The sequence below is a fragment of the Mustelus asterias genome, chromosome 20 (genome assembly GCF_964213995.1).
Source record: "Mustelus asterias chromosome 20, sMusAst1.hap1.1, whole genome shotgun sequence".
In the NCBI taxonomy this organism is placed as follows: domain Eukaryota; kingdom Metazoa; phylum Chordata; class Chondrichthyes; order Carcharhiniformes; family Triakidae; genus Mustelus; species Mustelus asterias.
Window position 1 is genome coordinate 5809603 of NC_135820.1, and position 27092 is coordinate 5836694.

A 27092-nucleotide genomic window follows, 5' to 3' on the forward strand; every position below is an offset into this window, starting at 1 on the left:
ACCTATCGGATTGCAGACCAAGAGCCTCAAAATGGGAACAGTTTGTATAACCTCTTTTCTGGCCCAACACGGATACAATGTGAACAAATGCTGGAAGGATGTAAAAAATAAATTCTGTGCCATAAAATGTTTGTGCTTTCAATGTTCAATGAATCAGTGCATCAGATTGAGGAAATTATTTTCGAACATTGTAAGAACGACTGTGTAGGATTAAACATTGACAATGTTTGGCAGGGGAATTTCAGAGTGCAGCAAAATGAAGCTACTGCCATTCTGAATGGGATTAGCATCTGATAACTGCACCAAATACACACATTGCAGTTTGATATAATCCCCCAACTTCAATCTCCAGATATCTGAGGAAGGAGTGTTCATGTACATTGTCTGAGATAATCAGAGTCCAACAGAGTGAGACGATTGAAGGTGAGCCTGTGTGTGTGTGTCTGTGTGTGTGTGCCTCTATGTGTGTGTGTGAGATAGGGAGTGTCCAGTAGAGGGAGTGAGCTGAAGGAGTGTAAGTCAGTGTGGCCGGGAGTCGCCCGGCCCACTGTACCACTTGAGTAGTGCAGCGGGCTGGGAGACATCAGCCTTTAGCCCCCAGGCCCTGTTGTGGGCGGGGCTTATCGCGCCTGAAAAGATGCAGCTCCGATCGGTGCCCTCAAATGCACATGCGCAGTAAAAGAAAAAAAGAAAAACGCTCCCTGCCACATCGCTCCCAGGCCGGATACTGCATCCCTCCTGGCCCCCACAGATATTGCCCAACCCCCACAACATTAACGACCCCTTTATCCCCCCACGCCCCCGACACCCAGACCGACCGCTGGCCCGCCCCCCATTCCTCCACTGATCACACACCGAGCGGCAGCGGAATTCACTTCCCCCTCCACCGATCACATGCAGAGTGGCAGCAGAACCCACCAGAGAGCCATCTGACCCGCCTCCCTCCCCCCCACCAGAGAGCCATCTGACCCGCCTCCCTCCCCCCCACCAGAGAGCCATCTGACCCACCTCCCTCCCCCCTCCCTCCCCCCTCGCCCACCACCGATCTGAGTCAGAGAGCCGTTGGAACGTACCTGAAGGTTGGCCCCTGTGTGTGTGTGTGTGTATGAGAGAGAGAGAGAGAGAGAGAGAGACAAACAGAGGGATGAATTTTACTGTCCTGCCCATCACAGGAATTGGAGCGGGTGAGGGGCAGATCATGGAAAGGCCCGTTGACCTCAGGTGAGATTTTCTGGTTTCGGGCAAGCTTGGCCGGAATATCCTATCCTCTTAGATTAGAGGGAGATATGTGTGTGTGTGTGTGTGTTTGTGCGTGTGACAGAGAGAGAGAGAGAGCGAGGAGATACAGACAGAGTCCAAACAAGGGAACCAAAAGGCCTTTTCTGCACTGTATGACTCTATGGGAGATTGCTGAAGATGAGATTGTGTATGTGTGATGCAGAGAATGTCCAGCAGAGGGTGACTGCTGAAGGTTAGCCCATATGTGTGTGAGTCCAGCAGAAGGAAGTTGGAGAGTGTGACTGAGCCTCAACTTCCCTACCAATGGTCAAAGTTAACCCTCTATCACCCCTATCAATTCTTTTCACAAACTTAAGAACGTTATAATTGAAAGGAAATAAAAGCCTGGACTATATGAACTAGTCCCATGATGTCATGTTTGGAGCACCACTGACATTCTGGTGAGCCGGTGCTGCATTTAAAACAAACCCAATAGCCAGATTGTGTAATGCCAGTGAAGTGACTGCATTCATTGTTGGCCTGGATAAAAGGTGTCCATTAGGTTGGAGCAATCTCCTTGGCATAGATTTCAAATATTTTGTTAGTAGATTTTAATCTGGAGTCAGTTTGAATATGTTTTGGTGACCAGAAACAATGATGCCATCAAACACACTAAGCAGCACAATCACAATGAGGAATTCTCACAGACAGCAATAAAAGGAAAATAAAAGAAATAATATTTCATTTTGCAACAGAATGAAATGAGTGAAAATCAAACATTTTTAAAAATATGTAATCAAAAGAGAAAATTTACAATCCAGATATATAAAATTAATTTTACATGTATAAAGATTCATCAATACCTTGGCCAAGTCAAATGCTTATCATTCATATGTACCTCACTGCACATCATTCAATGAGGCACAATACAAACGAATGTCCTTCCTTAGGTGTGTTACCCATTGCTGTACACAGCCATTTATAAAATATATAAACCAACGACATGAATCAATAAAAGACAGGTACCAGCATTAAAATATCTAATGGGATGTTGATGCTCATCTGAAGGAGGTTGAGGTACAAAGAGGAGAAAAGTTGCGGTGGTGCTCATTTACCAGAATGATAACAAGGATTAAATTGTTAAAAGATGGGCTAATATTGCCTTTCAGTTCATGAGTATAGGAAACTGGTGTCTGATCTTACGGAGATGTTTAGCATTAAAGTGATCCAGTTGATAGATGCAAACAGACATTTGGCCCTGGAAGGGAATGAAAAGATGTAGTCTGCATTTCAAAATGATTTCTAGAGAAATGGGCATCAGGTGCAAGGACAGCATTGTACTGTTCATTCCTCGGCCTCCAGCAAGCATCAATAACCTTCTAATTGAAGCACTGAGTTGGACAGCAGAGGAGAGGTGTTCGAGGAGGCTGCATTTTCAACCGTGAAAGGCTGCAGGAAGTTTGACAGAGAAAAGCCCTGTGATCAAGTAACTAAAAATGACATTTGCAAATGATTAGGACAGTGCCACTGCTCTATCATGGAGTAAAAAACTGGAATATGGCACAGTGCTGCAGGAAGGCAGGGCCCTGATGGGTGATGCAAAATGAAATGTCACATATCATTGCTATCCAGAGTGATTCCAGAGTAATTTGGCAGTTTTGGCACAGGAACTCAATGCTTGGTGTGGCCCACTGTGATTTGGTTAAGGATAGCTCAACCAGTTGGGTGCAGAATGATGTGTGTCGCTTCCCCGCTGATACAGAGAGCTGTGTTGTTGAACAATTGGGTTGGGGAAGGGCAAAGTCCTTATTGAGAACAGGGGATGAAACCTGGAGATGACCACATTGACAGCAGCAGAGCTAACATGCTGAATTGAAGGGCAAAGGTGAGGCAGATAGCAGTTTGAAAGTAACATTGTCAATGGTATCAATGCTTTTTTTCAGAGGAAATCAGTAAGGCAAGTTTCTTGTAACAGCATCTTCATGAATTTGTTGTGCTTCTATTGAATGGAGTCACAGTACCAGAATACCCTGATAGTCATCAACGAGGTTAAGGCCTGTGAAAGAAAAAAGTGGAAATAACGTTGATTCTTTGTCGAAATAATTTTGGTGAAATGCATCACTTTTTGGAAAAAGTAACTTTTTTTATTGCTCACATGGAGTGAAAATATATGTTGCTACAATTGTGGATTATGGTATTCCACAAACCGCCAAATACATTGGAAAACAGGATGCGATGTGTGCTCAGAAACTGAACTTACCTAGCTGCCTCATCACCAGAACCTGCAAACAAACACCAAGGCCTAGCTTGGCTGCTGGTGAGAAAGGCCCTGTCAGATCCTGCCTACACATCGGAGTCTTACCCCGTCTGCATGTTGCCCTTGAGGTGACTGTGGCGGGAAAGAACCAGTTTTTCACCTCCTTTTGGAATGTGCCTTGGCAAAGAAGGTCGGGAGAGAGATGAGATGGTTTTTGTCGTGGTTCATCCCAAGGATCATCAACGTGGTGAAAGATGCTCTTTGGTCTGCTGAAACTTGCTGGTCTTCCAGTGCAAAGAGTTGTCCCAAAACCAACAGACTGGCACATTCCAAAGCCCAGGATTATGTGCTGAGAATACGCTAAAGCCTGGGCAGTCACTGAAGAGGCACAATGGAGAAAGGTCACTCTCTGAGGCCTTTCAGCCATAGTGAACTGAGAGGAACAGAAATGTGCAGAACTCCCTCAGTGAAATACTGAGTAATTACTCCCAGTGAATATTACATGGATCACAATTGTATAGAAGCACCTCAACTTTATAGGTAGACAACCTCAATACCTTTGCACCATTGTAATGACCATTTTGAAATGTCTGTAACATTTCTTTGGCAGTGTTGAAGCACCTTGAGAGTACAACATGATGTACATAGAAAACCTGAATATTATTGTAGAGTCTGTGGCCATTTTGAAATGTTCTCAGATATTTTACGAGTAAAATATATTTTTGCAAATAAAACTGAACTTACCTGGCTGCGTGTCAATTTCCTTATCTCTCAACTTTGTACCACTTCTATAACACCATTATTCTCTTCAGTCATATAGTAAAATACTTATTTCCCACTGATAGGCTAATTCACATCCCATCATCTCTCCAGACACCTGCCTCTAGTCAACTCCCTGCTTTGACTATTTTTTAATCTTAAATTTCCCCAATTCTTAACATTCAGGCCCACCAATACCACAATTAACTTTGTGACCTGCAGAAATTCCAATTTTTTGAGACTATCCTGGTCGCACTTCAACATGTGATTGCAACTGTGGAACCTACCTAAACTAAACTTCAGGAGTAAATTTCCCAACTGGCCTCCAATGCATGTTTTCCAGAATCAAACAGCCATGGGAATTATGAGCTCGTCATTTTGATTCTAAAACTTGTAAAACTGCACTCTTTACTTCAACAGTGCTTTTTTTTTTAAGAAGTGTTTTTGTGTCAGGCTGTTTGAGTGACTGAGTGAGTAAATAAAGAATTGTCTTTGTTTAAACCCACAAAGGGCTTCCTGCTGGTTATTCCAATTCTCCGCATGCCCAGTGATTAAGAAACGCATGTCCAAATTGTACTCAATGTGGACAGGAGGGAAGGTAACAGGTTTTAGTAGTTTTCTCCTTCACCCTATCCATACCAACCCCCACCGCTTCCCACCATCTAATGTGATGCTTGTCAAAGCACAAAATATATTTGAGCTAAATTCATCAAGATTTTTATTGTTTATTACATGTCTTTGGAGTCAAGTAAATTCCACAAATCAGTAGCATTATAATTATTACGACCTGAAGTCAAAATTTTCAGGAGGTAATTTGTTTGAATCCTGCACCAAGTCTGAAATCTTTGGTCCAAAACAACAATATTTTAGAAAACAATCCACAGATGAATTCTCAGTCACAATATACTCAAAGTGTATATAATGTTATTGTCGTGCACAGTGGGCTGATCATCCAGTGTCCATGGCTCTCAATAGACAAAGTTGAAATTGAACTTACTAGATTTGGTAATTTATGTGAGTACAGACAAATTGCTATGAAACTGTTCTTGTTGTATTTGGGATACAACAGTCTCAAGTCCTACAAGATTTGGTTGACACTGCATACCATGAGAACTTCTGAAGGTCAGAATTAACCACTGCCTTGTCATGTGATATCCTACTTTTGAGGACAAATCAGGGATCTTGGAAGGGTGGATACTGAAAGAATGTTTCCCCTTGTGAGAGAGCACTAGGGGGCACATATGGGATTGCCCATTCAAAATGGAGATGAGATTTTTACTCTCAGAGGTTTGTGAACCTTTGGAACTCTTTCCCCCCAGAGCATGGTGGAGACAGGGTCATTGACTATGTTTAAGGCAGAGGTGAATAAACTCTTGACTAGCATGGCTGAGTGAAAGTTTATCGAGGTTGTAAGGAAATGTGGAGTTGAGGCCACAATGAAATCAGTCATGATCTTATTAAATGGCAAAGTAAGTTTGAAGGAGCCAGATGGGCGACTCCTGTCCCTAATTCGTTTGCAAGTTTGTTCGTAAATGGAAACACCTACGTTTCAAAAAAAGGTATTCGATGACTTGACGTTTTCTGTCTACATACCTCATTAGTTGACCATAAACTGACCGATCCTGCAATTGTAAATCCTGTAAAAATTTAAGAAGTATTTGTTTTCATTGGACAGCAATAGAATGTGGCAAAATAGAATTGAAAAATTGAAAGAATTGTAATTGAATGATTGAGAGGAATGTACAAATTAATAGCCTGACCATGTAAGCTGAGTTTTCATCAAGTGATTTTGAAGCTTGCTCCTGTACAAATGTAATTTGAAAAACAAAATATAATCAGGTACACAAAAAATCCATGTCATTACTTTAGACTTTAGAACAATTAGCATATCATATATCCCACAATAAAATTACCAACCCCCAGATTAAATTTCAGAATTGAATGTTCCTTTTTAACATGTGTTAAATGAGAAACAACAGTGAACTGAGTATCCAATTTACACACAACCTGCTCTTTATTCTTGTGGCAAACTTGAAAATTAACCCACATATTCCATCTTGCACCAAGTAGATTTTTGGATTTTCTTAAAAGCCTACTGACCCTTGAATTGAGTAAGGCAAGAAAATCAGAAACCCCTACCCGAGTCTGGCTTATGAGTGAATCCAGTTTAACACTACTGCAGGAACAATGACATTGTTGTCTTTAGTTGAATGTGCACAGCAATGTGACCATATATTAATATAATGGACCAACCTTCTGTTTTCTTGGAATATTTTCATAGGTCGCTGCCGAACTCTCACCAATTGCAGCAGAGGGATCTGTGAGAATACAACACGAATAAACAGCCACCAACATATGATCATAGAATCATACAATGACAACACTAAAGGAAGTCTTCCAGTCCACCATGCCAGTTACAGCTCTTTGAAAGTCCTATACAATTCATCTAATTTCCAGCCATTTCCCCATATCTTTGTAAATAAGTTGATTTCCTTGTGATCTTACTGTTCAATTTGTGTCCACCAGGCATGGGTGCCATGTATTACAATCATAGCAGCTCTCTGCCTAAAGAGAAATTCATGCATCTCACAACTGTCTTTTCCAATAAAATTGCACCTTTATCCAATATTTACTGATCCTCTGTGTCTGGTAACAGTTCCTCAATTTTCACTGTCACAATATTTTGCAATTTTGTACACACCTGTTAAATCTTGCATTTTGCTATATGCTGTTAAGAAGAATAAGCTGAACAACTCCAGTTCTCCCATGAAACTGAAGTCCTGTTTCTCTGGTACTGTTCCAGTTAATCTTCAGTATACTCTTTTCAAAAGAGTGACATTAGTCCGAAATCAATGAACCACTCAAGATGCCAATAGAGTTGGAACAGTTGCTTCATGCTCTAAGAGGTGGCAGTTTTTGTTTCTTATTCTTGTTTTGAAGTGGATTCTGTGCCTATTAAATAGTTACTACTGGAGTTGTTAGATTAATTTTACAGTCTCATGGGACAATTGGAAAGGTCTGAACCAAAAAGTGCAGAATATGGATAATGAGAGTGATTCTATGTGCGATTACGTAAGATGAGTGATAGTGAGTCATAATACCATTTTATAGTTCTCAGAATGAATCACGAGAGAAATAGAATGAACTCCTGAGTCACTTTCACCCATGTTGCATTCAGACACACGGGCAAAATTGCCACAATAATTGAACGTGTGGGTGCTAATGAAGCTGACTGATGTTACAAACTGAGGGCCGGTTATTAGACAACAAAATGATTAGCTTCTGCAAAATGTCCATCTCAAGGTCAATTCTGCATCCCTATGCAAAGCTATAAGGTTCTGAACTTTCACAAGGTATGTGCAACTCTCAGTAAAATGAGGCAATCGTGTGAAATAGGTACACAAATATAGATGAGATGTAAAAATGTCAAGCGAGTTGCACAAGGTGTACATTGCATAAACGGTTGCTTCCTTTCATCATCCACCTGTTAGTGCCATGTTCAAAACCTGAACGAAGCAGAATGCTGACCGATACATGTGAGGAATGTCAATTTATTTCAAATCAGCATTGGGTACTCTGCACAATTATTTGCAAAGCGAGCATTGGGAATTGTTGCATTAGGTTATTTACATTAAAGTGCAACATTAATGTTTCAAAACTCTTTCTGAGACATGCTTAAATTAACTTAAATTCAAAAGGCACTAGTAAAGCCTGCAGTCCGACAACAACATGGAAAGTCTTTCACTTACCGTTTGCTTTTGCATTACTGTTCGTAGCCTCTTGCTCTTGTGTTGAATTTTTTCTCCTAAGCCAATGTTGCGCAACAGAACAAAATGTAAACTTTACGGGAAGATTCAATATTGCATTCATATTGCAACAGAAATTATATGTGTTAATGTCTTAGTACTAGTGAAAACTGGTTTACTAACTGAAGGAAGAAATGACATGTACATTGGGCAACATCTGCGTTTTTTTTAATTATTTCACAGAACATGCGGGCTAATCCAGCACTTTCATTGCCCATTCCTAATTGCTCTTGAGAAGGTGTTGGCGGTACAATGTCAATGAAGTAACATTGGGAGTCAAGACCAAATATATTCAGGCAAAATGAGATGGAGCCAAAATGAATTGATCAGAGGTTGGATATAGAATTTCGATTACCTGTATACACAATCTATTCATTTTTAACTAATCATTTATATTACTACAAATAGTCAAAACTCGGAGCTGATGGAGAAGGAAAGCAAGCTTGGCAGAAACCTAAAATGTATTAGAGTCGGTGTAGTTCGGGGATGCAAAACTAAGTCACTGCACCGGTAACGGTAGAGAAATGTCATAATGCCAGAGTGAGAAGCAAACATAAGGAAGATTTCAATCAACCTGAATTATAAAGCATGAATATTGCCTGTGTAAACATGCATTATAACTACATAGATTTGAACAGTGATATAGAAATATATTGAAACAAATTTCCACGTATCTACTTTAATTTACCCGGCCATGGACAAAACTAAGAAAGATGCCAGTAACATTAAAAAAAACAATATTTACCCGCATGCTTTTCTTTTGATCAACCATGCACTTATCCCAATGATCAATCCCAGAATAAGAGGAACACTCGTTATGCCAATTATGGCACCTAAGTTTAAGTTTTGGACCTTTAGGAGTGGATCTGAAAGTACAATAAGAAAAAACATTGAGATTAAAACCAAATGCCAGAAACAATTGCAACCCTGTGGCAATGTACATCTATTGTCATAGCTCTTGACAGCATCCAAGTTCCAAAGAATCGAAGTAACAAGGACTAAATCCTGAGGAGCTAATGGCCATCTAATTTAAAGACAACCTCTGGGCAACTCTGAGTGAGAGGGAATGGATTCTCTCTACTCTTGATCCTGAATGGAATTCCTGTAACTTTATACTGTGTTACCATGAGTGGTTATGTGTAGAGGTCATAGAGGTTTACAGCATGGAAACAGGCCCTTCTTGTCCATGCCATCCAGTTTTCAACACTAAGCGACTCTCAATTGCCCGCATTTGGCCCATATCCATCTATACCCATCTTACCCATGTAACTGTCTAAATGCTTTTTAAAATCACAAAATTGTACCCGCTTCTACAATTGCCTCTGGCAGCTCATTCTAGACACTCACCACCCTCGGAGTGAAAAACAAATGCCCCTCTGGACTCTTTTGGATCTCTCCCCTCTCACCTTAAACCGAGGCCCTCTCGTTTTAGACTCCCCGACCATGGGAAAAAATGTTGACTACATAATTTATGTATGAGTCATAGAGGTTTACAGCATGGTAACAGGTTCTTAGAATCTTAGAAGCCCTACGGCACAGAAAGAGGCCATTCGGCCCATCGAGTCTGCACCAACCACATTCCCACCCGGGCCCTATCTCCATATCCACCCACGAATCCCTCTAACCTACGCATCGCAGGACACTAAGGGCAATTTTAGCATGGCCAATCAACCTAACGCACACATCTTTGGACTGTGGGAGGAAACCAGAGCACCCGGAGAAAACCCATGCAGACTCGAGGAGAATGTGCAAACTCCACACAGACAGTGACCCAAGCCGGGAATCGAACCCAGGTCTCTGGCGCTGTGAAGCAGCAGTGCTAACCACTGTGCTACCGTGCTGCCCCGAAGTTGGGTTCTTCGGCCCAACTTATCCATGCCGCCCCTTTTTTTTGCCTCTCCCATTCCTCCCTCCCCAACCCCCCGACCCCCACAATGCCATTGGCAGCGTCATCCCACATGCGCAGAGCACAAAGACGTCCCTCACCAAAGACATTCAGAGTGATGGTTGCTGTTGATTCATTGCCGGTTTCTGGCACCATTCTAACAGTATATTTCCCACTGTCAGAAACTGTCACTGACTTCAGCAGGAGCGATCCGTTAGGAAGGAATAATTCAGACCAATCTTTGTAATCATTACGCAGAGTAAAATTTGGACCGAGCCACTGAGCGATAATTCCATCCTGGAATTCCCAACTCCCACTCTTCACCGCAGCTGACGGCTTCACTGAGAAAAAAGCGTTTCCTTCTTCCATCACATTCATCTGACTGTTTTCTGTCTGGATGGTGAAACTCTGGGGCTCCGCTGAGGAAAGAAAATCACACTGAGAGATGTGGTCAAACTCAACACAACACAGACTTTTCTAAGTGTTAATAACAACATCTCCGGATTTCCTTTCTGTGTAGTTTCTCCAATTACTAAAATAAATGATGTGAGAAAGTGATCCTCACCCACAGATATCATAGAAACATAGAAACCCTACAGTACAGAAAGAGGCCATTCGGCCCATCGAGTCTGCACCGACCACAATCCCACCCACGCCCTACCCCCATATACTTACATATTTGCCCACTAATCCCTCTAATCTACGCATTCCAGGACACTCAGGGCAATTTTTAGCACGGCCAATTAACCTAACCTAATCAATAAACAAACAGCTAGGGCGGTCAGTGTCTCCATTCTGAGAACCGCACCAGTCCCTGTTCCACTCGCTGATCAATTCACTCATTCACTGAAGGCACAATGGGTGAGTACTGTTCCCCTGAGGGGAACTTGTGTAATTGGATGTTAGATATCATTATGTTGCTTTTAGAAAGTTTGCTCTCTGGTCCTTTTCTTTAGTGTTCGATCTCTATTTTTCGAAGCCGCAAGTACAAGAATATATATTTACCCTCGATCAATAACTATCTCGCAGGCGGCTGCACCACACAATTTGGGGGAACATTGATTCGCTCCAGAAATGACTCACTGCTATCATTTAAATCGCATTCAGGCCTCTCGCCTCCATAATCTCTGTCAGCTCCTTCTTCCCTCTGAGATCACTTTCTGCCCCAGTCCTGGTCTCTGCTTTCTCCCGGGGTTTAATCGCTCCACCATTAGCGACCAGGCTGTTCAGCTGCCTCAGTCCTCACTTCAATCAATCCGATCCAAAACATTCCCACCTCTCTATTCAATACGCTGTTTAAAAACTTCCTCTTTGGCCGAGGGTTCAGTCACTTGTCCCAATGTCTCCTTTTTGCCAAGTTTTCTTTCGTGACAGGACTACAAAGCAACCTGTGCTGATTTCACCTGATGAAGGAACAGCGCTCCGAAAGCTCGTGATTCCAAATAAACCTGTTGGACTATAACCTGGCGTTGTGAGACTTCTTACTGTGCCCACCCCAGTCCAACACCGGCATCTCCAAATCAAAGAAATACAGGGAAGCAGTTAAACTCGACACGACATTTTACTTTCTTAACTGACAGTAATATTTTAATCTAATTGTCTGGCAATCATTTGCTGCTCTAATGATTGAAATAGATGATCGTGATCCTCACCTTCAATTATAAACAAGCAAACAGCAACCGCAGTTAACAGTGGTCCACCCATCCTGAGAATATCTCTCTGCCCTCTTTTTAGGTCAAACCAAATAAACAAACTCAGGTTAAGTCAGGACAAAGTAAAAGGGGCAGCTCCCCAAAAGGAGGGGGGAACAGCCCAAACAGAAATCAAAGTACAAAGGAAACTTAAAAACATCAAATTAAAATGTGATTGTCAGTGTCAATAACGCACCCCAACCCCTGCGGTGCCCAACGGGCGCGGAAGGCGTCAACCGCGCCCGTGGACACCGCATGCTCCCTCTCCAGGGACACCCGGCCGCGAATGTAGCCGTGGTAGAGGGGCAGACAGTCAGGATGGACGGCCCCCTCGATCGCCCGCTGCCTGGACCGGTAAATGGCACGTTTCACCAGGCCCAGGAGCAGGTTCACGAGGAGGTCGCCATCCCGGCCCTCCCCTCCCCGCACCAGGTGTCCGTAGATCAGGAGCGTGGGATTGAAGTGCAAACAAAACATCAATAAAAGGTCCTTTAGGAAAACATAAAGGGAGTGCAGCCTAAGACACAAAACATAGACATGGTCCACGGACTCCTCAAGGCCACAGAAAGGGCAGTCTTCGGAGCCCATGAACCAGTGAATCCTACGGTTGTGCGGCACTGCTGCATGCATCACCCTCCACCCCAGGTCCCCAACGTAATTGGGGGAGATCCCTCCGTAGAGGGACTTCCAGTGGGGACCTCCGCCGCCCGGCGGCAACAAGGCCCGCCAGGGTGTATCCGGGCGACAGGCGAGGAGGCGGTAGTGGAAGGTGTGCAGCAGCAGCCCGTACAGGAAACGCCTCCGCGTGGTAGAAAAAGGCACGGAGGACATTTCCGCGAGGCGGCTCAGGCTGTGGGGCACCTCACCCAGGGAGGGGGGTTGAGGTTTTGGGCCAATGTGGAATTCCGTCCGAACAGGGGAACGCTCGGGCGGGATCCCACCATACGCCTGCGCCGCCTCGAGACCGCATGCGCACTCGGGGCCGAGCACGACCGTCCTAAGGTCTAGGATGGCTTTGGCCGCGCGCCGGACGGTCGGCCCCGCGCGCTCAGCCAGCACGCGGGGGCTCAGCCAGCACGCGGGGACTCATCCAGCCCGGTCCTCCGCCATCGAACACGTCCCCGATTCTGGTCACCCCGGCGTCCACAGCCCTCCTCTCCGCCAGCCACCTGAAGTCATACGGCTGGAGGAGCGGATTCCTGAGCAGCGGCTCTCGCACGAGAGCCGCTACTCCTGACGGGGGAGAGCTGCGTCACGACGCGACCGTGTTCCAGACAGTGAGGAGGTCCTGGTAAAAGACGGGCAACTCCTGCAGGGCGGTCGAAGCACGCCCCAGATCGACATGCAGGAGCTGCACGTCATAATTGAGGCCGTGCCACTGGCGGAAGAAATACGTTGCCATGGCACACCATCGTGGAGGGGGCTCAACGTAAAGGTACCTCTGCAGGGCCTGGAGGCGGAAGGTCACTATCTGAGTGCAGAGGCACACCAGACCTTGTCCGCCCTCCTCAAGCGGGAGATACAGGACCGCAGCAGGGACCCAGTGCAGTCGGTTGTCCCAGAAGAACCGCAGGAGGGTTCTCTGGATATCGGCGACAAAGTCAGGGGGAGGGGTCAAAGTGACCAGCCGGTACCACAGCATGGAGGCGACCAGCTGGTTTATGACGCGAGCTCGCGCCCCGTAGGACAGCACTCGGAGCAGTCCTGTCCAGCGACTCAGGCGGGCGGAGACTTTGGCCTCCAGCTCCCGCCAGTTCGCCGGCCAGGATTCCTCGGCTGGGCAGAGGTGGCCCCCCAAGTAGAGGAGGTTGGTCCTGCTCCAGGTGAAAGGCCTGAGCTCCTCCGGAAGGGGGTCTGTCTCCCAAGGACCGACAAGCAGTCCGGAGCACTTGGCCCAGTTGATCCTGGCGGAGGACGCGGCGGAGTACACCGCCTGGCATTCTCGCATCCTCCGCAGGTCAGCCGGGTCTGTGAACATGAGGAGCACGTCGTCGGCATAAGCTGACAGGACCACCCCTACGTCCGGTCCGCGCAGGGCCAAACCTGACAACCTCCTCTGCAAGACGCGCAGGAATGGCTCCACGCATATAGAATAAAGTTGGCCGGACAAGGGGCAGCCCTGCCTCCCAAAGCGAAGGGGCGCCGTCAGGGACCCGTTAACCTTAATCAGACACTCTGCGGCAGAGTATAGTAATCGGATCCGGGCGACAAAATGCGTCCCGTACCCGAATGCCCGCAGAGTTCCGAGTAAATACTTGTGCTCCACCCTGTCGAACGCCTTCTCCTGATCTAATGACAAGAAAGCGCCCAACAGGCCAGCCCTCTGGGAATGCTGGATTAGGTCCCGGACCAGGTGGAGGTTATCGTGTATGCAACGGCCCGGGACCATGTAGGACTGGTCAGGGTGGATCATGTGGTCCAGCACGGACCCAAGGCGTGAAGCCATAGCCTTGGCAAAGATTTTATAATCCGTGCTGAGGAGGGAGACCGGGCACCAGTTCTTTAGGAGGTGGAGATCCCCCTTCTTGGGCAGCAGGGCAATGATGGCCCTGCGCCACGAAAGGGGCATCTCCCCGGTAGCGACACTCTCTCCCAGGACCCCCGCATAGTCGCTCCCCAGGACGTCCCAGAACGCCCTGAAGAACTCTACTGTCAGCCCGTCCAGCCCAGGGGCCTTGCCCCGACTGAGGCCATTGAGGGCGCCGGTCAGCTCGGCCATGGTGATGGGGGTCTCAAACCTGCCGACGCCCTCCGGGCTGACCTGCAGCAGGTCCTCCCACAGAGGTCTGCGGGCATCGTCGCTGGACGGATCCGGAGAGAAGAGCGAGGTGTAATATTCCCGGGCAATGGCCCGGATGCCCTCCGGATCCGAGACGGGGGAACCGTCGTCGGCCAGCAGCGTAAGGAGCTGCTGACGGTTAGCCCGCCCTTTTTCCAGCGAGGAGAAGGGGGAGCCACGGTCCAGGTCCACCTGGAACTGGAGCCGCGACCTCACGTACGCGCCGCGAGACCTGGCAACTGCAGGTCCGGCAGCGCGCCCTCCTTCTCCCTGTACTCCAAACGCAGGGCCGGGTCCGCGTCGGGCGATTGAGACGTGCCTCCAGGTCGAGCACCTCCTTCTCCAAGTCCTCGAGCCTGGATTTCCGCCTCTTTGTCGACCCCCTTGCGTACTCCTGACAGAAGGTATGGACGCGAGTCTTGCCCACATCCCACCAGAGCCTCAAGGAGAGGAAGCCTCCCCGCTTCCTTCTCCAGCCGGCCCAGAATCGACGGAACGAGTCCAGGAAGCGCTCGTCCTCCAGCAGCGTGTTGTTAAAGTGCCAGTACGTGGACCCCTGCCGGACGCGAGACGGCGCAAGGTCCGCCCACACCAGGCTGTGGTCCATGCACGCCACCAGCCGCATGGAGGCCGAAGACACGCCGGACACGTGCGCCCTCGAAATGTAAAGGCGGTCGAGCCTGGATGCTCCAACTCCAGGCCTCACGTAAGTGAAGGCGCTGGAGCCAGGATGGAGATGTCTCCAGACGTCCACCAAGTCGTGGGACCCGAGCAGGTCCCGCAACTTCACCGTCGCCAGGGTGCGCAGCCAGGGGCCGGTGCGGTCCCGTGCCTCGAGGATGCAGTTGAAATCTCCCCCGAGGATAATGCATTCGCCCCCCCGCGATGGTGTCGATGTGAGCGGACACTTTCTCGTAGAAAGTTGTTTGCTGCGGTCCGCCGCCCGGGGTGTAGACATTCAGCAAGTGAATGACCACGCCCCCTCACGGACCATCAAGTGCAGTAACCGGCCTGGCACCGGCTCCTTGACCCCCAAGATCTCCGGCTTATAATGCGGGGCCAACAGGATAGCCACGAAAAATTTATTTATTTGTGACCCAAGTCAGCTTACATTAACACTGCAATGAAGTTATTGTGAAAATCCCCTGGTCGCTACACTCTGGTGCCTGTTCGGGTACACTGAGGGAGAATTTAGCACGGCCAATGCACCCTAACCAGCACATCTTTGGACTGTGGGAGGAAACCGGAGCACCCGGAGGAAACCCATGCAGACTCGAGGAGAATGTGCAAACTCCACACAGACAGTGACCCAAGCCGGGAATCGAACCCAGGTCCCTGGCGCTGTGAAGCAGCAGTGCTAACCACTGTGCTACCGTGCTGCCCCGAAGTTGGGTTCTTCGGCCCAACTTATCCATGCCGCCCCTTTTTTTTGCCTCTCCCATTCCTCCCTCCCCAACCCCGCGACCCCCACAATGCCATTGGCGGCGTCATCCCGCATGCGCAGAGCACAAAGACGTCCCTCACCAAGGACATTCAGAGTGATGGTTGCTGTTGATTCATTGCCGGTTTCTGGCACCATTCTAACAGTATATTTCCCACTGTCAGAAACTGTCACTGACTTCAGCAGGAGCGATCCGTTAGGAAGGAATAATTCAGACCAATCTTTGTAGTCATTGTGCAGAGTAAAATTTGGACCGAGCCACTGAGCGATAATTCCATCCTGGAATTCCCAACTCCCACTCTTCACCGCAGCTGACGGCTTCACTGAGAAAAAAGCGTTTCCTTCTTCCATCACATTCATCTGACTGTTTTCTGTCTGGATGGTGAAACTCTGGGGCTCCGCTGAGGAAAGAAAATCACACTGAGAGAAGTGGTCAAACTCAACACAACACAGACTTTTCTAAGTGTTAATAACAACATCTCCGGATTTCCTTTCTGTGTAGTTTCTCCAATTACTAAAATAAATGATGTGAGAAAGTGATCCTCACCCACAGATATCATAGAAACATAGAAACCCTACAGTACAGAAAGAGGCCATTCGGCCCATCGAGTCTGCACCGACCACAATCCCACCCACGCCCTACCCCCATATACTTACATATTTGCCCACTATTCCCTCTAATCTACGCATTCCAGGACACTCAGGGCAATTTTTAGCACGGCCAATTAACCTAACCTAATCAATAAACAAACAGCTAGGGCGGTCAGTGTCTCCATTCTGAGAACCGCAGCAGTCCCTGTTCCACTCGCTGATCAATTCACTCATTCACTGAAGGCACAATGGGCGAGTACTGTTCCCCTGAGGGGAACTTGTGTAATTGGATGTTAGATATCATTATGTTGCTTTTAGAAAGTTTGCTCTCTGGTCCTTTTCTTTAGTGTTCGATCTCTATTTTTCGAAGCCGCAAGTACAAGAATATATATTTACCCTCGATCAATAACTATCTCGCAGGCGGCTGCACCACACAATTTGGGGGAACATTGATTCGCTCCAGAAATGACTCACTGCTATCATTTAAATCGCATTCAGGCCTCTCGCCTCCATAATCTCTGTCAGCTCCTTCTTCCCTCTGAGATCACTTTCTGCCCCAGTCCTGGTCTCTGCTTTCTCCCGGGGTTTAATCGCTCCACCATTAGCGACCAGGCTGTTCAGCTGCCTCAGTCCTCACTTCAATCAATCCGATCCAAAACATTCCCATCTCTCTATTCAATACGCTGTTTAAAAACTTCCTCTTTGGCCGAGGGTTCAGTCACTTGTCCCAATGTCTCCTTTTTGCCAAGTTTTCTTTCGTGACAGGACGTCAAAGCAACCTGTGCTGATTTCACCTGATGAAGGAACAGCGCTCCGAAAGCTCGTGATTCCAAATAAACCTGTTGGACTATAACCTGGCATTGTGAGACTTCTTACTGTGCCCACCCCAGTCCAACACCGGCATCTCCAAATCAAAGAAATACAGGGAAGCAGTTAAACTCGACACAACATTTTACTTTCTTAACTGACAGTAATATTTTAATCTAATTGTCTGGCAATCATTTGCTGCTCTAATGATTGAAATAGATGATCGTGATCCTCACCTTCAATTATAAACAAGCAAACAGCAACCGCAGTTAACAGTGGTCCCCCCATCCTGAGAATATCTCTCTGCCCTCTTTTTAGGTCAAACCAAATAAACAAACTCAGGTTAAGTCAGGACAAAGTAAAAGGGGCAGCTCCCCAAAAGGAGGGGGGAACAGCCCAAACAGAAATCAAAGTACAAAGGAAACTTAAAAACATCAAATTAAAATGTGATTGTCAGGGTCAATAACGCACCCCAACCCCTGCGGTGCCCAACGGGCGCGGAAGGCGTCAACCGCGCCCGTGGACACCGCATGCTCCCTCTCCAGGGACACCCGGCCGCGAATGTAGCCGTGGTAGAGGGGCAGACAGTCAGGATGGATGGCACCCTCGATCGCCCGCTGCCTGGACCGGTAAATGGCACGTTTCACCAGGCCCAGAAGCAGGTTCACGAGGAGGTCGCCATCCCGGCCCTCCCCTCCCCGCACCAGGTGTCCGTAGATCAGGAGCGTGGGATTGAAGTGCAAACAAAACATCAATAAAAGGTCCTTTAGGAAAACATAAAGGGAGTGCAGCCTAAGACACAAAACATAGACATGGTCCACGGACTCCTCAAGGCCACAGAAAGGGCAGTCTTCGGAGCCCATGAACCAGTGAATCCTACGGTTGTGCGGCACTGCTGCATGCATCACCCTCCACCCCAGGTCCCCAACGTAATTGGGGGAGATCCCTCCGTAGAGGGACTTCCAGTGGGGACCTCCGCCGCCCGGCGGCAACAAGGCCCGCCAGGGTGTATCCGGGCGACAGGCGAGGAGGCGGTAGTGGAAGGTGTGCAGCAGCAGCCCGTACAGGAAACGCCTCCGCGTGGTAGAAAAAGGCACGGAGGACATTTCCGCGAGGCGGCTCAGGCTGTGGGGCACCTCACCCAGGGAGGGGGGTTGAGGTTTTGGGCCAATGTGGAATTCCGTCCGAACAGGGGAACGCTCGGGCGGGATCCCACCACACGCCTGCGCCGCCTCGAGACCGCATGCGCACTCGGGGCCGAGCACGACCGTCCTAAGGTCTAGGATGGCTTTGGCCGCGCGCCGGACGGTCGGCCCCGCGCGCTCAGCCAGCACGCGGGGGCTCAGCCAGCACGCGGGGACTCATCCAGCCCGGTCCTCCGCCATCGAACACGTCCCCGATTCTGGTCACCCCGGCGTCCACAGCCCTCCTCTCCGCCAGCCACCTGAAGTCATACGACTGGAGGAGCGGATTCCTGATTCGTGACTCGGGGGGGGGGGGGGGGGAGCTGCGTCGCGACGCGACCGTGTTCCAGACAGTGAGGAGGTCCTGGTAAAAGACGGGCAACTCCTGCAGGGCGGTCGAAGCACGCCCCAGTTCGATATGCAGGAGCTGCACGTCATAATTGAGGCCGTGCAACTGGCGGAAGAAATACGTCGCCATGGCACACCATCGTGGAGGGGGCTCAACGTAAAGGTACCTCTGCAGGGCCTGGAGGCAGAAGGTCACTATCTGAGTGCAGAGGCACACCAGACCTTGTCCGCCCTCCTCAAGCAGGAGATACAAGACCGCAGCAGGGACCCAGTGCAGTCGGTTGTCCCAGAAGAACCGCAGGAGGGTTCTCTGGATATCGGCGACAAAGTCAGGGGGAGGGGTCAAAGTGACCAGCCGGTACCACAGCATGGAGACGACCAGCTGGTTTATGACGCAAACTCACGCCCCGTAGGACAGCACTCGGAGCAGTCCTGTCCAGCGATTCAGGGAGGCGGAGACTTTGGCCTCCAGCTCCCGCCAGTTCGTCAGCCAGGATTCCTCGGCTGGGCAGAGATGGGCCCCCAAGTAGAGGAGGTTGGTCCTGCTCCAGGTGAAAGGCCTGAGCTCCTCCGGAAGGGGGTCTGTCTCCCAAGGACCGACAAGCAGTCCGGAGCACTTGGCCCAGTTGATCCTGGCGGAGGACGCGGCGGAGTACACCGCCTGGCATTCTTGCATCCTCCGCAGGTCAGCCGGGTCTGTGAACACGAGGAGCACGTCGTCGGCATAAGCTGACAGGACCACCCCTACGTCCGGTCCGCGCAGGGCCAAACCTGACAACCTCCTCTGCAAGACGCGCAGGAATGGCTCCACGCATATAGAATAAAGTTGGCCGGACAAGGGGCAGCCCTGCCTCCCAAAGCGAAGGGGCGCCGTCAGGGACCCGTTAACCTTAATCAGACACTCTGCGGCAGAGTATAGAAATCGGATCCGGGCGACAAAATGCGTCCCATACCCGAATGCCCGCAGAGTTCCGAGTAAATACTCGTGCTCCACCCTGTCGAACGCCTTCTCCTGATCTAATGACAAGAAAGCGCCCAACAGACCAGCCCTCTGGGAATGATGGATTAGGTCCCGGACCAGGTGGAGGTTATCGTGTATGCAACGGCCTGGGACCGTGTAGGACTGGTCAGGGTGGATCATGTGGTCCAGCACGGACCCAAGGCGTGAAGCCATAGCCTTGGCAAAGATTTTATAATCCGTGCTGAGGAGGGAGACCGGGCACCAGTTCTTTAGGAGGTGGAGATCCCCCTTCTTGGGCAGCAGGGCAATGATGGCCCTGCGCCACGAAAGGGGCATCTCCCCGGTAGCGACACTCTCTCCCAGGACCCCCGCATAGTCGCTCCCCAGGACGTCCCAGAACGCCCTGAAGAACTCTACTGTCAGCCCGTCCAGCCCCGGGGCCTTGCCCCGACTGAGGCCATTGAGGGCGCCGGTCAGCTCGGCCATGGTGATGGGGGTCTCAAACCTGCCGACGCCCTCCGGGCTGACCTGCAGCAGGTCCTCCCACAGAGGTCTGCGGGCATCGTCGCTGGACGGATCCGGAGAGAAGAGCGAGGTGTAATATTCCCGGGCAATGGCCCGGATGCCCTCCGGATCCGAGACGGGGGAACCGTCGTCGGCCAGCAGCGTAAGGAGCTGCTGACGGTTAGCCCGCCCTTTTTCCAGCGAGGAGAAGGGGGAGCCACGGTCCAGGTCCACCTGGAACTGGAGCCGCGACCTCACGTACGCGCCGCGAGACCTGGCAACTGCAGGTCCGGCAGCGCGCCCTCCTTCTCCCTGTACTCCAAACGCAGGGCCGGCTCCGCGTCGGGCGATTGAGACGTGCCTCCAGGTCGAGCACCTCCTTCTCCAAGTCCTCGAGCCTGGATTTCCGCCTCTTTGTCGACCCCCTTGCGTACTCCTGACAGAAGGTACGGACGTGAGTCTTGCCCACATCCCACCAGAGCCTCAAGGAGAGGAAGCCTCCCCGCTTCCTTCTCCAGCCGGCCCAGAATCGACGGAACGAGTCCAGGAAGCGCTCGTCCTCCAGCAGCGTGTTGTTAAAGTGCCAGTACGTGGACCCCTGCCAGACGCGAGACGGCGCAAAGTCCGCCCACACCAGGCTGTGGTCCATGCACGCCACCAGCCGCAAGGAGGCCGAAGACACGCCGGACACGTGCGCCCTCGAAATGTAAAGGCGGTCGAGCCTGGATGCTCCAACTCCAGGCCTCATGTAAGTGAAGGCGCTGGAGCCAGGATGGAGATGTCTCCAGACGTCCACCAAGTCGTGGGACCCGAGCAGGTCCCGCAACTTCACCGTCGCCAGGGTGCGCAGCCAGGGGCCGGTGCGGTCCCGTGCCTCGAGGATGCAGTTGAAATCTCCCCCGAGGATAATGCATTCGCCCCCCCGCGATGGTGTCGATGTGAGCGGACACTTTCTCGTAGAAAGTTGTTTGCTGCAGTCCGCCGCCCGGGGTGTAGACATTCAGCAAGTGAATGACCACGCCCCCTCACGGACCATCAAGTGCAGTAACCGGCCTGGCACCGGCTCCTTGACCCCCAAGATCTCCGGCTTATAATGCGGGGCCAACAGGATAGCCACGAAAAATTTATTTATTTGTGACCCAAGTCAGCTTACATTAACACTGCAATGAAGTTATTGTGAAAATCCCCTGGTCGCTACACTCTGGTGCCTGTTCGGGTACACTGAGGGAGAATTTAGCACGGCCAATGCACCCTAACCAGCACATCTTTCGGACTGTGGGAGGAAACCGGAGCACCCGGAGGAAACCCATGCAGACTCGAGGAGAATGTGCAAATTCCACACAGACAGTGACCCAAGCCGGGAATCGAACCCAGGTCCCTGGAGCTGTGAAGCAGCAGTGCTAACCACTGTGCTACCATGCTGCCCCGAAGTTGGGTTCTTCGGCCCAACTTATCCATGCCGCCCCTTTTTTTTGCCTCTCCCATCCCTCCCTCCCCAACCCCGCGACCCCCACAATGCCATTGGCGGCGTCATCCCGCATGCGCAGAGCACAAAGACGTCCCTCACCAAGGACATTCAGAGTGATGTTTGCTGTTGATTCATTGCCGGTTTCTGGCACCATTCTAACAGTATATTTCCCACTGTCAGAAACTGTCACTGACTTCAGCAGGAGCGATCCGTTAGGAAGGAATAATTCAGACCAATCTTTGTAGTCATTGTGCAGAGTAAAATTTGGACCGAGCCACTGAGCGATAATTCCATCCTGGAATTCCCAACTCCCACTCTTCACCGCAGCTGACGGCTTCACTGAGAAAAAAGCGTCTCCTTCTTCCATCACATTAATCTGACTGTTTTCTGTCTGGATGATTAAACCCTGGGGCTCCGCTGAGGAAAGAAAATCACATTGAGAGAAGCGGTCAAACTCAACACAACACAGACTTTTCTAAGTGTTAATAACAACATCTCCGGATTTCCTTACTGTGTCGTTTCTCCAATTACTAAAATAAATGATGTGAGAAAGTGATCCTCACCCACAGATATCAATAAACAAACAGCTAGGGCGGTCAGTGTCTCCATTCTGAGAACCGCGCCAGTCCCTGTTCCACTCGCTGATCAATTCACTCATTCACTGAAGGCACAATGGGTGAGCACTGTTCCCCTGAGGGAAACTTGTGTAATTGGATGTTAGATATCATTATGTTGCTTTTAGAAAGGTTGCTTTCTGGCCCTTTTCTTTAGTGTTCGATCTCTATTTTTCGAAGCCGCAAGTACAAGAATATATATTTACCCTCGATCAATAACTATCTCGCAGGCGGCTGCACCACACAATTTGGGGGAACATTGATTCGCTCCAGAAATGACTCACTGCTATCATTTAAATCGCATTCAGGCCTCTCGCCTCCATAATCTCTGTCAGCTCCTTCTTCCCTCCGAGATCACTTTCTGCCCCAGTCCTGGTCTCTGCTTTCTCCCGGGGTTTAATCGCTCCACCATTAGCGACCAGGCTGTTCAGCTGCCCCAGTCCTCACTTCAATCAATCCGATCCAAAACATTCCCATCTCTCTATTCAATACGCTGTTTAAAAACGTCCTCTTTGGCCGAGGGTTCAGTCACTTGTCCCAATGTCTCCTTTTTGCCAAGTTTTCTTTCGTGACAGGACTACAAAGCAACCTGTGCTGATTTCACCTGATGAAGGAACAGCGCTCCGAAAGCTTGTGATTCCAAATAAACCTGTTGGACTTTAACCTGGTGTTGTGAGACTTCTCACTGTGCCCACCCCAGTCCAACGCTGGTATCGCCACCTCAGAAGAATGAGGGGAGATTTGATAGAGATGTATAAGATTTTGATGGGTATAGATCGAGTGAATGCAAGCAGGCTTTTTCCACTGAGGCGAGGGGAGAAAAAAAACCAGAGGGCATGGGTTAAGGGTGAAAGGAGAAAAGTTTAAAGGGAATATTGTGGGGGGGGGGGCTTCTTCATGCAGAGAGTGGGGGGAGTGTGGAATGAGCTGCCGGATAAAGTGATAAACTTTTAACATTTAAGAAAAACTTGCACGGGTTCATGGATGAAAGGGGTGTGGAGGGATATGGTCGAAGTGCAGGTCAGTGGGACGAGGCAAAAAATGGTTTGGCACAGACAAGAAGGGCCAAAAGGCCTGTTTCTGAGCTGTAATTTTCTATGGTTCTACATTCCCCACAATCAATTGTCATCAAAATAACCATGCTGACTTTTCTCCCCGAATGTCCAGCTCTCATTCTCCGCCTCAGCTTATGGTTCATTTTCTTTTAAGAAAATGCTTTACCTCTGACTGTCACAGCCATCTGACCACTTTCTATCAGGATGGTAAACCTGGGGATCAAAGAATCCCTACAGTGTAGGAGGAGGCCATTTGGCCCATCAAGTCTGCAGCAACCACAATCTCACCCAGGCCCCATCCCCGTAACCCCACATATTTACCATGCTAGTCCCCTGACACTACAGTCAATTTAGCATGGCCAATCAACCTAACCCGCACATCTTTGGACTGTGGGAGGAAACTAGAGCGCCCGGAGGAAACCCACACAGACACAGGGAAAATGTGCAAACTCCACACAGGCAGTGATCAGAGGCCAGAATTGAACCTGGGTTCCTGGTGCTGCAAGGCTGTGGCTTTTGCTACCAAATAAATCTGTTGGACTTTAACCTGGTGTTGTGAGACTTCTTGCTGCAAGGCAGCAGTGCTAACCACTGTGCCACCGTGCTGCCCAACATAGCCAATCAACATAACCTGCACATCTTTGGACGATGGGAGGAAACCGGAGCACCTGGAGGAAACCCACATAAATACAGGGACAACGTGCAAACTCCATACAGGCAGTGACTCAAGTGGAGGAAAGATAATCACATCAAAGAAATACAGTAAGAAGCCTCATAGCACCAGCTTAAAGTCCAACAGGTTTACTTGGTTGCACAAGCTTTCGGAGCACTGCTCCTGCATCCTTCATCACCTGATGAAGGAGCAACATTCCGAAAGCTCCGGCTGCCAAGTAAACCTGTTGGACTTTAACCTGGTGGTTACGGCACGATAGCACAGTGGTTAGCACTGCTGCTTCGCAGCTCCAGGGTGCCGGGTTCGATGCTCGGGTCACTGTCTGTGTGGAGTTTGCACATTCTCCTCATGTCTGCGTGGGTTTCCTCCGGGTGCTCCGGTTTCCTCCCACAGTCCAAAGATGTGCGGGTTAGGTTGATTGGCCAGGTTAAAATTTGCCCCTTAGAGTCCTGGGATGCATAGGTTAGAGGGATTAGCGGGTAAAATATGTGGGGGTAGGGCCTGGGTGGGATTGTGGTCGGTGCAGACTCGATGGGCCGAATGGCCTCCTTCTGCACTGTAGGTTTTCTATGATTCTATCTATGATTTCTTACTGTGCCCACCCCAGCCCAACGACGGCATCTCCAAATCAAAGAAATACAGGGAAGCAGTCAAACTCGACACAACATTTTACTTTCTTAACGATAGTAATATTTTACATAGAACATAGAACAGTACAGCACAGAACAGGCCCTTCGGCCCACGATGTTGTGCCGAGCTTTATCTGAAACCAAGATCAAGCTATCCCACTCCCTATCATCCCGGTGTGCTCCATGTGCCTATCCAATAACCGCTTAAATGTTCCTAAAGTGTCTGACTCCACTATCACTGCAGGCAGTCCATTCCACACCCCAACCACTCTCTGAGTAAAGAACCTACCTCGGACATCCTTCCTATATCTCCCACCATGAACCCTATAATTATGCCCCCTTGTAATAGCTCCATCCACCCGAGGATATAGTCTTTGAACGTTCACTATCTATCCCCTTCATCATTTTATAAACCTCTATTAAGTCTCCCCTCAACCTCCCCCACTCCAGAGAGAACAGCCCTAGCTCCCTCAACCTTTCCTCATAAGACCTACCCTCCAAACCAGGCAACACCCTGGTAAATCTCCTTTGCACTCTTTCCAGCGCTTCCACGTCCTTCTTATCGTGAGGTGACCAGAACTGCACACAATATTCCAAATGTGGTCTCACCAACGTCCTGTACAGTTGCAGCATAACCCCACGGCTCTTAAACTCCAACCCCCTGTTAATAAAAGCTAACACACTATAAGCCTTCTTCACAGCTCTATCCACTTGAGTGGCAACCTTCAGAGATCTGTGGATATGGATCCCAAGATCTCTCTGTTCCTCAACAGTCTTCAGAACCCTACCTTTGACCTACCTTTAATCTAATTGCCTGGTAATCACTTGCTGCTCTAATTATTGAAATAGATGATTGTGATCCTCACCTTCAATTATAAACGAGCAAACAGCAACCGCAGTTAACAGTGGTCCCCCCATCCCGAGAATATCTCTCTCCGTCACACTCTGATCCGCTCTTCCTGTTTTTACTGAACAGATCAGTTCAAGCGTTTACGAAAGCGGCAATGCTGATTGGACCGAGTGCTGTTCACGCAGTATTGGACTCTGCAATGACCATGGTGAAACGTTTGTAATGCTTTTTCAAATACTTTCCGAATAAAGTATATTTTTGCAAAAGAAAAGTTATCAGACTCAATACCGGAACGACAGGTTGCCCTGGGAGGAAAAACTCCACATAGCAAATAAACAGCACTGCTCGACAAGGGAATACGTGACGATATATTTTTAAAAACTAATAGAAAGGAAGGACATACAAATGTGTAAAGTACATTGCAAATCCAGGGTTCTCGGCAAGGTAGGAGTAGCAAAGGGATACCTAAAAATCGATAGCGCTGTAAAAATCAGTACAAAAATAGAGCTCCAAGATATAACGAGATTAACACAAAACATTTCTAGAATTATATTCGGAGGACTGGGGTCTTCGAAGTAATATGGGCCCATTAACAACATAAACATCCGATTGCGACTGAAAAAGGGAAGGACTGTATTGCGGAATGCTTAACTTATGTCCGGCTACATATAACAAACAATACACTTGAAATTGACCAGAATCTAATAATTGATCCCATGTTGCCCGTTCTATGCAATTCGTTACTAGACCGAAAAATGCCACTTCGGCCATCATACCTGGCCCTCAGTTAACCCCATTTTAGGGAAAATGATGTTTAGTTTACACACAATCGATGTTATGTCATATTTCGATTGTGTGTCAACTAAGCACTAAACATCAATTTCGTTTTATGGCAAACATTATATGCTTTTAGGTTGAATTCTGGGACACCAGCTAATCACAATACCTGTTTTGACAAATGAGGAAAAGCATATGGACCTTGAGCCAGTGATGGGAGACGTTATGGTTGAACAATTACTGGTGTGTAACCATCCGCCTCCTTCGCAATGGAAATTATCAACTCCCGAAAGAAAAACAGATATTAAAACTTTCAGCCTTGTGCAATACATTAGTTAGCGTAACTTTTGATGTTTAGAATAAAATAGTAGGTTTAGAATTAAGTTATGTAATTAACTTTTGTAACTCCGCAGTTCTTTAAAATTTTCGTATTTGTTAGTTGAATGAACTATGTTATATTTAGCACGCTAATCACTTCCAAGCCTTGATATGTATTTATTAAGACTTTGCATAATTGCTGTAAAAGATTGACAAAACTATTCTGTAAATCTAATCGAGTTATATCAAGCGCTGACAGATACACCAAAAATATACTCGAGCAAAGCAGCTGTCCCAGGAAAAACACATTGATAAGCGCCTGTTTTAATGCAGTTACCATAGGTCAATTAGATTTCCAATGAATCCATGTCCCTTCATCGCATGCTGCCTTATCTCAAGTTAAAACAGACATTAAAACTACTCTCACTTACATTCCATACACAATACTATATACACTATATTAGTACTTTGTAAACT

The 27092-nt window shown here is 48.5% G+C and overlaps 1 protein-coding gene across 3 annotated transcripts; it reads right to left on the bottom strand.

Moving 5' to 3' along the window:
* Positions 1–1817: 1817 nt before the first annotated feature.
* On the bottom strand, positions 1818–25616 carry LOC144508387 (uncharacterized). 3 transcript variants are annotated; one of them, XM_078236257.1, is made up of 9 exons: positions 25537–25611; positions 21799–22116; positions 15920–16237; positions 8786–8906; positions 7984–8039; positions 6488–6552; positions 5995–6036; positions 5828–5871; positions 1818–3274 (listed from the first exon to the last, which is right to left on the bottom strand). In XM_078236257.1, the coding sequence occupies exons 1-9, from the start codon at positions 25586–25588 to the stop codon at positions 3268–3270; spliced, it is 1023 nt and encodes a 340-aa protein (XP_078092383.1). In that variant the 5' UTR covers positions 25589–25611; the 3' UTR covers positions 1818–3267. The 3 variants fall into 3 exon arrangements, with proteins under 3 accessions (XP_078092383.1, XP_078092384.1, XP_078092385.1); XM_078236258.1 differs by lacking the exons at positions 15920–16237; positions 21799–22116 and adding an exon at positions 10027–10344 and having other exon boundaries at positions 25537–25616; XM_078236259.1 differs by lacking the exons at positions 15920–16237; positions 21799–22116; positions 25537–25611 and adding exons at positions 10027–10344; positions 11578–11642.
* Between the last annotated feature and the right edge of the window lie 1476 nt (positions 25617–27092).

Excerpts from the sequence above, each read along its gene's own strand:
- LOC144508387 (XM_078236257.1), bottom strand. The coding sequence starts at position 25,588 with ATGGGGGGACCACTGTTAACTGCGGTTGCTGTTTGCTCGTTTATAATT. Across the intron at positions 16,238-21,798 it reads CATCACTCTGAATGTCCTTG|CGGAGCCCCAGAGTTTCACC; the intron begins GTGAGGGACGTC and ends TTCTTTCCTCAG. Across the intron at positions 8,040-8,785 it reads ATCAAAAGAAAAGCATGCGG|GAGAAAAAATTCAACACAAG; the intron begins GTAAATATTGTT and ends ACATTGGCTTAG.